Source organism: Conger conger, chromosome 8, assembly GCF_963514075.1.
Source record: "Conger conger chromosome 8, fConCon1.1, whole genome shotgun sequence".
Taxonomy (NCBI): domain Eukaryota; kingdom Metazoa; phylum Chordata; class Actinopteri; order Anguilliformes; family Congridae; genus Conger; species Conger conger.
This window is the reverse complement of record NC_083767.1, coordinates 44,351,667-44,363,203: the sequence shown is the minus strand read 5'-3', so window position 1 is coordinate 44,363,203 and position 11,537 is coordinate 44,351,667. Positions and strand designations below refer to the sequence as shown.

General features: G+C 41.2%; 1 protein-coding gene across 1 annotated transcript; it reads right to left on the bottom strand.

The window, feature by feature from the left end:
• Positions 1-210: 210 nt before the first annotated feature.
• Positions 211-10,682, bottom strand: gdi2 (GDP dissociation inhibitor 2). The gene is made up of 11 exons (XM_061252336.1): positions 10,525-10,682; positions 6,881-6,988; positions 6,238-6,337; positions 5,587-5,721; positions 4,919-5,117; positions 4,391-4,522; positions 3,726-3,825; positions 3,282-3,453; positions 2,534-2,678; positions 2,001-2,055; positions 211-1,240 (listed from the first exon to the last, which is right to left on the bottom strand). The coding sequence occupies exons 1-11, from the start codon at positions 10,567-10,569 to the stop codon at positions 1,088-1,090; spliced, it is 1,344 nt and encodes a 447-aa protein (XP_061108320.1). The 5' UTR covers positions 10,570-10,682; the 3' UTR covers positions 211-1,087.
• Positions 10,683-11,537: the final 855 nt, after the last annotated feature.

The window sequence follows — 11,537 nt, the reverse complement described above, 5'->3', positions numbered from 1 at the left end:
CAAGTGCAAAAACAATAAAAACTAACGCGCAGTAACAACACTCTGATCAGTTCAGTTTCACTATGCAGTCCATAAAAAATTTGAATCCTGTTTTTGACATCCACCCTACTCTGGGCCAGGGTAGTCCAGGACCCTTGACGTCGATACCGCAACATATATTTTGGTCCTCTGAAAGCCACACGGTACATTGAATACAGTCACACATTTGCCCACTTTTAATCCGTTCAGTTTATTTGTTGAAGATAGACAAGAATGATTTCCTAGGGTACGTTGCATTCAAAATGTTTGAACCTTCTGTTGTCAGCAGAAATATTACATTTTGCCATGTGCTGGGTGAACTTAAGTCAGGAGCAGTAGTAGATGCTAGAAAACTGGAAAGCCCTTCCCCATTGAAAACATAGTAGTTCCCCTTAAGAATCTGTTCACATACACATTCCAAGTGGATAAATGGAACTTGGTTAACCATTGCCCTTATTGAATTAACCATTGTCCTTCCTTACGCACAAAATTACTTAAAAATTACTTATACATCCCCTCCCCACTCTAGTCTGGCCTTTTCCTATTGTAGGCCCCGGGATGCTTTTACCCCAGTAATTCATCACCAATAACACAGATTTTTACCTCCCACTCGGGATTAATTTGTTGAGCTTTGGTCATTCCAGAAATACCATCGCTTCTGTGTAACACTGACCTGCTAGAAGTTCACACTTAGTGCACAACCACCCTTCCTTTCAGTTTTTCAGAGAAACAAAAATACTATTTAATAGTACTGAATATTCCTCCTGTAACCACTTTGATAAAAACTTATTATTTGGCATCTTTGGCAAAACACCCTTAACTAGACAGGAAAAAAAATTCAGCACATGATGTCAAGATAAATGTGGGGTGTTTACCAACAATCAGTGCAATACTTGTCAAAACGCAATTATAAAAAGCAGGCCACCGCGGCCTATCCCAACAATACAAAGTTATACTTTATTGAGTTCCTGAATGGGCAAAACAAACTTGGATCATCAGCCTGTAATCCGTCTGATTACAGTCAGTTGTAAATATGATATACTTAAGGAGTGGGGTGTTGATTCTTTTACTATTCACAGGTTTTGTCCGAGAAGTCATCCTTCCTGCGCTGAATTTCTCCGAAGTCAAAGTCCTTGCCCGTCATCCTCTTGAAGATGTCCTTGATGTCATCACAGGTGGTCTCAAAGTGAGTCGTGGCATCGTAGGAACGGGAGATAAAGATCTGTCAGAGAAAAATTAATCTTTCTTTTGATTGTACTCGTATGCAACATAAACTGCATTTTAATGTGCCATTTGACACACTGGTGGATGCATTTATTCATTAAAAGCGCTGAAAGCCACGTAAGTTACAATAGGTAAGATTTTTGGATTAAAACATTGTTACAAGACCACTGTAAATCCCTTCCTATCATTGAAAAAGCCTCACTGACATGTTGACTCACTCTCTGCCTGTGTTTATAGTCCTTAAATTCTGGTTTCAAACCATACCGTTGACGGTCTGACACTCTGTACCAAAACATCGTACAGCTATACAATAAGCTCATTAGTTGAAAATTGGTTCTAGTTGCCACAGCCAATGGCATTTCAACGTTTACAGTGAAGGGGGAGGGATAAACAGTGTTGTGGTTTGAAGGTGTTGTTGCTGCTATTCCTCTCTTGACCGTTAGAAGTCCGAAATTACCTATTGTACCTTTAAGGCAAGACTGCTTCCTAGTCAATCTTCCCGTGCTAATACAGTGCCACCTATGATATGGCACAAAACAGCTCAAGTGTGCTTGAACTCAAATCCCCCCCCCCCCCCCCTCCTCAAACTTCTACTAGTGGTCTACACTCAGTTTTCAATTTGCCTCTAATCACACAACTATTTAAACCATTACGTTAAAGTTTCAAACATACAGTTCATCCCCTATTCCTGAAATGACTGTATCAGTGAGGATTGAGGTTAGCTTTCAAGCAAACCTTGGCGTAAGCAAGTTACTGACCTGGCTTTCAGTACCGAGGTCCACTGGCTCAAACAGGTCACTAATGCTCACAAACCTGAAAGAAACACATTCATTCGTCCTGTTCTGCCACCCTACATCAATTCATATCATGAGAAACCCAGATGCTAATATCTGCAGTTACTAATATAGATGAGCCATACCCAACTTGGACAAACACAATCTGTGTGCTTGCGAGAGTGTAACAGGAAAAAAAACAAAAAAACAATGTTTGCCAATAAGTCTAATATTTAACAATGTTTGTCTTTCTGTAGTTAAAAGCAAGTGTGATGAGGAGACGTTATTCAGAGAAACAGCTAAAGACCAATAGCAGACGAAAGGTCTCAGCACCAGAGTACAGGTGTGAAATATTGCCTGGCCAATGGGGAGATGATGAATTGGAGAGATTTACACAACCTTTCATTTTCAACACTTCAGTGACTTTTGTCATATGATCAAAATGCGTATACGTATGATCATACGAACAGTGTTGCACAACGATGGTAGAGACAGAGAGAGAAGAGAGAGGCTCATACTTCTGTTCCACGGGCTGCAGCAGGTCCAGGGCGGGTTTTATCTCCCCCTCAGGGTCGCTGGTCTCCACCATGGTGCTGACGATGGCCACGTACTTGCCCTGGGCTGCCACGCAGTGCGCGGAGGAGATCATACACACGTAGATGTCTGCGCGCACAAACACAAGGGTGAGAGGTCGTCACGCTCTAGCACACTTTGAAAGACTCCTCGTTTGCCCCACCCTCTCTTGTCACTTTAACGGTTATACTGCAATAATAAAAGAAAATGCACTACTTCTGCGCAACAAATAGTCATTCAATTCAGAGCAGTGACTTACAATAATAGGATAATGGGGGATAAAAAATTTATTTAAAAAATTATAATAATAAAATAAAAATAAAGAGTAGAAATACCCAAGAGAAAATATGAGCACCGGTAACTTTTTGCCAGTAATAATAATACTACTCCTTTCGCCACATTCCCCTAGATATTTTCACAGAAGAGTTAGGAAAAGTGATCACTAGTGAAACACAAACAAATCAAAAGCACTTCACAATTGATGCCTCTCATTCACCCATACTCACACATCAACGGCGATAGGTTGCCATGGAAGGCACCAATCAGCACGTCAGGAGCAATTGGGGGTAAGGAGTGTTGCTCAGGGACACTTCAACACACCCAGGGCAGAGGATCGAACCGGCAACCCTCCGACTGCCAGACGATTTGCCCTCATCTCCTGAGCCACAGAGAAGAGAACTCCTCAGCACTCACCATTTTTCCTGTTGACCTGGTTCTGGGGAATGATGATCTGGCAGGAGTTGGCGTCGCTGGTGTTCTTGATAGGGTGGTTCAAGAGGCACAACACCCTGATCACCTGACCCACCTTCTTCACCTTGTCCATCATGTAGCTGGGGTCACAGATTAGCTGCTTGCAGCGTGCAACCTGATGGGGCAGGGAGAGACAAAGCTCTTCTGACACACTCCATTACACAAGCATCTGCTGTAGAATAGGTCGGAAAAAGATTTTGCTAATGTTAATTCTATATGTATACATATTGCCTCTATTCCACATCCTACCACGTTTTCTATTTTTTGGATTGCATTTGAATGAATTCTCATGAAGTTTTGGGCTCAAAAGTTGTGACAGTTGGAAGATTCAGTGGCATGAGATGACATCACTGTGACGTCAGCAGGGCCGGTCCTGTGTTGCCTCACCTCTCCCTCGGACTTCACTCCCACCACCTTGCCGTTCTCCATGACGATCTCCTCAATGGGCTTGTTGAGCATGTAGGTCCCTCCATAGATGGCACTTAATCTGAGACGGAGAGGAAACTACGGAATTAACTGCTGGTAACTACGGTATTCGCACTGTCCAAAAATAGATAAATAAATAAATGATGAATGAATTAAACATTAATACTGCCATTATGGTCATTCAAATATGGTTGTATCTGATACACGTCCTCCCCCATCACTACCCATACCATCACTATTCAGTGAGGTTACTATTCAAGCTTTTTGCCATTCAAGCAAGCATTTGTCCTGGCATTAAAGCATAACAGTTAACTAATTACAAGTTCATCCAGTGGTTTGCTAAGGTATGAATGTCACGCAACAAATACATTAGTTAGTTGTTAATGAATGCATTAACAAATGAAGTTAATTTCAGGCTTAATTAATGTATTTGTCCATCATAAATTCATGTTAACAACTACATTAGTTCATGCTAATTCATCATGAACCTTATTGTAAAGTGTGACCAGGAGTCCTTGAGTGTCTATGTAAAAAGTGCTTTGCAAAGTAAAAAAAAGAAAAAGAAAATAAAAGGCCTGTAACAGTCCCCTCCACCTGTAGAGGGCAGTAGAGAGCGAGGGCCCCACCTGGCGAATCCCTGCGGGAGCTCACCCAGGCCGTACAGTGGGTAAAGGTAAGGGCTCTTGCCGTATTTGGCCAAAGACTCGCTGTAGAGCTTAATCCTGTTAATAGCCTCGATGCATGGCATATTCAGGTACCTGAGAGAGAGAAACACACGAGTCAGCTTTCTAACACAATACATTTCTATTTCAGCAGACACTGTGTTTATCTTAAAGTACAACTCTTTCTATAAACCATTCATAAACAGATATTCTGTTCACCTAGCACTTTAAACCTTGCACCTCTAATGAGTGTCACAATGTCGATGTGAGACCTTGATTCTCAGGTCAATGAAACTGAATCACATTCAGGACTGGAAAGAACTGCCTAATTCAGAATTAGGCAGCTACCCCCCAAAGCAATGCTGGGGTTGAGGGCCCAACAGCAGCACTGATCTTATTGTGGCTCCACTGGCGCTTGAACCACCAACCATAGTCATGCGTCATGCACCATGCTGATATAGACCCAGGTTCAGACGCGTTGCGTGCACTCACTCATCTGTCCTGTAGAGGGCGAGAGCGTGACCTGTGAAGTCCTGGACATCTTGGCCCAGGCTGAATTTATCGTACACGTCTTTCATGGTGGCCGTTTGGGGGTCTAGGCCCTCGTGCGTTTTGGGATCGTTCAGGTCAAAGTTGGCAACATAGATTAGAAGTTTCCTGAAGCGTCGCTTCTCGAACAGCCCCATCAGACCTGGGAGGAGGACACTCGTTAACACTTTATTCTGAAGAGCTAAAGGACACTTAAGAGCCCCGTCAATCACAAGCACGAGCTACGATGGTCTTGGTGCAAAGTAGAACAATTGTAACACAGCATCCAATCACGACTTTTGAAATCACCTTTAAAGGCCCAATTGTAACAGTTAGACATACAGCAATACTACGCACTACAACACTGTGATATGAAAAATATTTTCGTTCACTGCAGGAAGACATTTTTCAAGGCTTATATCCGCTACAACAAAGTCATGCGTCAAATAAAACACCAAGCATTTTCTTTCTCAATTTCTAAAGAAGTGTGTGCAAGATACTGGAGTAACTCGACCGGATTTTAAGATTTCCTTAAAATCTGTAAGGAAGCATAAGGGAAAAGGCATCCTGGGGAGAGCTGGTACTCCCGTCTCGGTTTCGATACAAAGTTGAAACACAATGTTTAAACTCACTGCTTGCCAAGGCTTCGGATTCAGTGGAAGGCACTTTGTAGATGGCGTTTTTCTTGAAGACGAAGCTGCCTTCGATGACCTTGAACTCCAGGTAACGGGTCACATCCGTGATCAGCAGCATCGAAACCAGCTGACCTGGAGGAGGAGCGAGAGCTCAAGACATGGGTTTCATTCAATCCAATCCTCTTCATAATATACACTCACCGAGCACTTTATTAGGTATTTATTAGACTTCTACAGCTGTAGCCTATCCACTTAGAATTTTGATGCATTGTGTGTTCAGAGATGCTCTTCTGCATACCACTGTAATGTGTAGTTATTTGTGTTACTGTCACCTTCCTGTCAGCTTTAACCAGTCTGGCCATTCCACAGACAATGTCACTTAGATCCAATTTTTTCCCAATTCTGATGGTTGATGTGAACATTTAACTGAAGCTCCTGACCCATATCTACATGACTGTATTCATTGCACTGCAGCCACAGAATTGGCTGATTAGATAATCGCATGTATAAGGAGGTGTGCTAAAGTAAAAATGTTTCTAATAAAGTGCTTGGTGAGTGTACAACACCAGTTTACATTCTGTAGCATTCTGAAGGAAGCCCTGGTATTGCCCACACCCATAGCTGTGCTCCCATTCCTGCAGGTCTTACCATTGGCCATGAGGAACTTCGGGATGAGGTCAACGTTCCAGTCTCGCCCCTTACCCATGGATTCTGGGGGGGAGCCATGCAGGTTGAACCGCTTGTACAACTACAGGAAATAGCCATAATAGTCCTTCAGTTAACACAAGCACTGCAATACGACACAATGATTTCACATCCATTGGTAAAAGAGCAATGGATCCAGAAACCTTTCATTATGATACATATCATAACTTTAATGTTGAATGGTTTCTTTAACCGCAGCGACAAACCAGATGACCCGGTGTTGATTTGGAGCCCTGTTGAGGAAACAAGAATCCTGAACGGCATACATGACAACAGACGGCATGGCATGTCTGAACGTTGACTGCACAACCGCAGAGTGAAAGCAGCCAGATTACTACAGAGAGAAGATGTTATACAGGAAATGCAATATATGCCCTTGTAGTAAACATTCATGTGGAAAACATGCATGGCATTTAGACAGTATGGGGGAGGGGGAGCTGGCTCAAAGATTTACGCCCAAATTTTAAACAGGAATGTACACCTGAGTGGAGGTTGCTTCTGAATGGTTCTGTTGTAACTATAGTGGCAGAACAGGTCCGTAGGTGGAATGCCTCAAAGGGGTCAGGGGTCACAGTAGTTCACTTACATCTGCTAGTGGCGTGATGGAAGCACTCTCTCCCCCATAGTAACTGTTGCGATCCATGTGCAAAACCTTCTTCCCATTCACGGACATGATTCCCGAGAGGATGCATTCCTGGACATAAAAAAAGCAGGAGAGAGGAATATAACGATTAGACTACCAACTGTCATATTACACATAAGCAGCTACAATATTTGATTAAAGTGGCACTGATTAATGCAGCAGACACTTTAGCAGGAAAGATTAAGTAGGAAAATTACTATTTGCTTTATTGCAGGCAGAGAATCTGAATGTAAAAATCCCTCCTAGACTAGTTATTATCATTTTGCTTCTTGGAAAAGCAAACGCATATGATGTGAAGTTACTCCAATCTCCAGTGGAGAATGGCTTTCCAGTGCATAAACAATGAGAATTTTAATCACAGTACTGTTCCTGGAAGGAATTTGGAACTGGCTCCAAAGCAAATGTTCTGTGGTTATATCTCTGAAGTGCTGTAATGGGATTATTAAAATCTATTTTAGCTGGATTTTGCCACAAAATTATTCTGACTTGAAATCCAAATACTTCAGCAACACCGGACTGAAAATCTCCCCCTTAAATCGTAATGCGATTACAAGTGGTTTGGTTTAAAAACAGCAAATTCAAAGTCAGGTGACCAAAGAATGCTAGTGTCATAGTTCAAGCACCTCCCCACACTACTACAATACCCTACTGGGTCAAAATACAGGACCCAACAGAGACGGCGGTAACAAAACCAGATGCATAAAGGCAAGTAGGGCTCACTTTTCCGCTGCCCTTACTGGCAAGGAATCGCTCCGACCCAGTTAGCCTGGACCAAACGGACACATTTTACTTAACACACATTTTATTTAAAAAGACAGCAACCAGCTGTATAGAAAGAAAGGTAAAGGCCTTGGTTCTTCATAGGCAATGTCTGCCTTTAAGATATGTACACTTAAACCTGTCCAGTCAAACATGGTGTTAAGCAACCATGACATACTCTGCAACATGCTTTTACTATCAAATATGCAACCTGTTCCACAAGTGCTGTAACACAAATCCTGAACTGGCCTACTTGCCACCCTGATTGTAATTTCAAATCATTTTACATGACCATCAATACAAAGTGACATAAGCCAACCCAGACATTTTATAAACAAAGTGCGTTTCATATCACTACATTTTCAACTGTTCCGTGAACTCAGTCCAATTCATAATGACATTCAAATCGCTTTCATTTCCCTTAACGTTTGGGCTACTTCTCCATCAGAACATGAAATACAGCGGAAAAATCAAATAGGTTGCATGGTAGTTTATTGTGTTACTCCATTTACCATGGCAAGTTACATTTGGTTCCAGAAAAAAAGCTTTAAAGATAAATGTTACCAAACCATAACATCTGCAGTAAACCAATGTACCATTTAGCAACTTTGCTGCTTTGCACAAGATTAAATCAATTACATTGTGATATCCATTCACAGAAAAGGTCAAAGATATGGTTGCAAAGTGTGTGTCACTTCTCAGTTTTTCATATCATAAAAAGTACTAGTCTATTTTTAGCTCACAGATACATTTTCCAAAAGACCTATAAACAGGAAGGCAGAAACAGTCAAACCCTCATTAAGTAAAATTGAATTTCCTCCTCAATAACGGTCCTTGAGTAAACAACTACCAAATTGTGTCCAATAATCATATAATAGCGTGGGAGGCAGGGGGGTTGTCCTGGATAAAATCCAAGAACTGATGTACAAAAACATTCCTCCCTTCTGCAAAAATCAAGCAGCAAGCACTATTTCCCATTTCCTAGTTTTTCAGAAACCCTTTCCCATCAGAACAAATGATGACTCTGCGCAACTGCAACTTACTCCTTATTTCCGGTTTCCTCAAAAAACATTGTGCTTATGTAACATTCATGAAAACCCTGGACAACAAACATAAGAAAACTAGCAAAGGTTCACCACTACTCAAAAATAAAGTCATGAGCATGGTCATATATTTCCTTCCTTTTGGTTACGGTTTACATTTTGGATAGTTAATGGATCAATGGCCACAATAAATAAAACAATTGAAAAAAAGAGGATTCCTATAATTTGTTTTCTTTAATATGTATAGCTAACTATTAGAAATATACTATTGGGAGTGCTGTCCAAAAGGTGGTCAACTCTGAGATCACTTATGAATCCCTTCATGTGGCCAAGGGATACAAGTATTCCCATCTCCATTTATAATCATCTGCACAAAATATGGGAGGGAAGACTGTCCACTTTCATTAACAAAGACAGACAGGCAGACAAAGACACTTGATTGACACTTTTGCAATTTGATAAATTCATCTAAGGATTTAATTTTTTTCCATTCTAAAACCATTTTTTTTGTTTAGGTGAGTAATGTGTAACATGATTACAAGTGCTGTAAATACATAAAAGTACAGAACAATGACCCTAGCAGGACGATTTCCTAGGGATGTTTTGTTTATCCGCGTGTTGACTGAGCAGAGCATCATCCAAGGCAAATAAGATATCGAGTCTTTATGTTCATTCATGGGCAATGCAAGCAAGTAGCAAGTAGCGCGCCAGTTAGCTGCCTATAGCTATAGTGTGTAAGGCTTGAGCTAAACAAGTTGGCCAATGCTTGCGAATTAGGCAAAAATCAACTACACGACAAAGAACGAAAACTGTCTACTTTTTCGCTGAAATCTACAGTGCCTGTGCTAATGGACCACATGACGGCAATGGACCACATGACGAATATCAACCATACGTGTAACGTTAGCTATAGTTATCCCCGACAGCAGTAATGTTAAGTCAAGTGGCACACGTCTATTAAGTTAATATGGACAAGCAAATTTAAAATGGGACGGCGCTGCAAATTAGTTGTTAAATAGCTTGTCCAGTTGCACTCGATTCATACTAGCTAGCTTGTTCACACGAAGTTGGCAAACTGTCGTGCTCGCTAACTCGCCTACTGTTACACGTCTCCATCGGCCTACTGTGAACGCCGGTTGTTTAAAAAAAAAAAAAAAGAAACAACCTCGCGACCTTTTCCCTTTAGCTAGGTTAAACTCTAGAAATACTGCACTGCTTCAGCTAGCGAATAGGTTATCCAACTTAATGTTATTTATTGTGTCAATTGGCAACAAACTACAGATCTGCAAAAGCACTGTAAAACTTTTTAACGTTACTTGACAAAAAAAAAAAAAAACCTAGCGTTGGCTACATGGTTACAATAGAAGTCCAACTTAGCTTTAGCTGGCGCTAAACTAGCTAACGTGCTTACTTACTAGCCTTTGCTAACTGTAGCGTTAAGAAAACAAGCCAGTCAGCAAAGTTAGCTAACTATTTCTTACAAGTAACGCTAGCTATAATACATTTACTGTGAATCTGGTCATACCATTAAGACCATTTACAATTCTCTAGTTACGAGACAATAACTAGCTTGATTGCATTTGTATTCGGTTTTAGTATAGAAGGCAACGCGCCAAGCACACGCACAAAAAGTCAAGGCCTGAACACAACTAACCGGCTAGCTAACGTTAGTCTACACCTGGCTATAGAGAACAATTATGGACTGCTTGCAAACTAGCAATCCTCTGAGAATGTTTTGAAAGTTGCAATCTGATTCTGGTCAAGCCGTGTCAGTCGTTTTCTCACCGTCAGCCCAGTCCCCAAAACGATAACATCATATTCTTCATCCATTTTTCTCTTTCTCGCGGAAACACCTCGTTCTACAGAAAATGGAGATCAGCGAAACTAGAAGTGAGAGGTTACAATTCTACGTCAAGCCCGCGATGGAGGAGGAGGAGCCAACTTTCAGTCTTTCGTCAAATCAGATGTGAGGATATGTAAGAAGTTTATGTTTATGTTCATGCTCAAGTTTGACAGTGGCGAAGGACGGTCTTTGTCAGTGGAGTAAAATTATGATATCGTGTAAGCGACAAGATTGCATTGTCTTCGATATGATTCATTGGTATTTTAAAATCCAATCCATCAACACCACCCCTACCCCTTTCATGTTCATTGATTTGGCCTGTGTATGCCATAGCTACTGTATTAACCAATTACATGTATTATTCACTTATACCACCAGCACGTCTGGTCTTAAGTCTCCTGCGTTTTTATTTCCTGAGAACAGAACAGGTTTGAAAGAAAAAGAAAAAGATAACACGTGTTTAATAATTGCACGTGTTATTTCTCTCAGTACAGATCTCCGCTGACCAGTCAGAGGATTATTTTTTTCCTCCAAATAATCCTTAGAACCAGTCTCTACAGTGTTTAGTGGAGTATACTGTACCTACAGGGCAATACATACATTTGTTGCATATGTCAGGAATAGGTCCTGAAACCTTGAAATGAGGAAGTGAAACAAATGCACATATTTCTGAAGCAGTTTCCTTTGAGTGGGTTGTTACTGTGTCACCTCTCGATGTCGACTCTACAAGAAGGTTACACGAATTGGCATGAACTAGTAGGTTAGCTAGTTGTTACCTAGCTAACCTACTACTGAGGAGTCAATGGACACTTCTATATTTCTTTGTTCCTCACTGTGACAAGAACTCCATTTAACCACATAAAATGTTTATTGTTGACTTGCGGTCTGCTTTCATCTCTCCCCATGTGTGATTTGGGAATTATATGCAGGGTTTGGGCACAATGGCAGGTTAATT

Coding starts and splice junctions, on each gene's coding strand:
- gdi2 (XM_061252336.1), bottom strand. CDS start 10,569: ATGGATGAAGAATATGATGTTATCGTTTTGGGGACTGGGCTGACG. Junction 6,338..6,880: donor CCATCACGCCACTAGCAGAT/GTAAGTGAACTA, acceptor TATTTCCTGTAG/TTGTACAAGCGGTTCAACCT. Junction 5,722..6,237: donor GAAGTTCCTCATGGCCAATG/GTAAGACCTGCA, acceptor CTCCTCCTCCAG/GTCAGCTGGTTTCGATGCTG.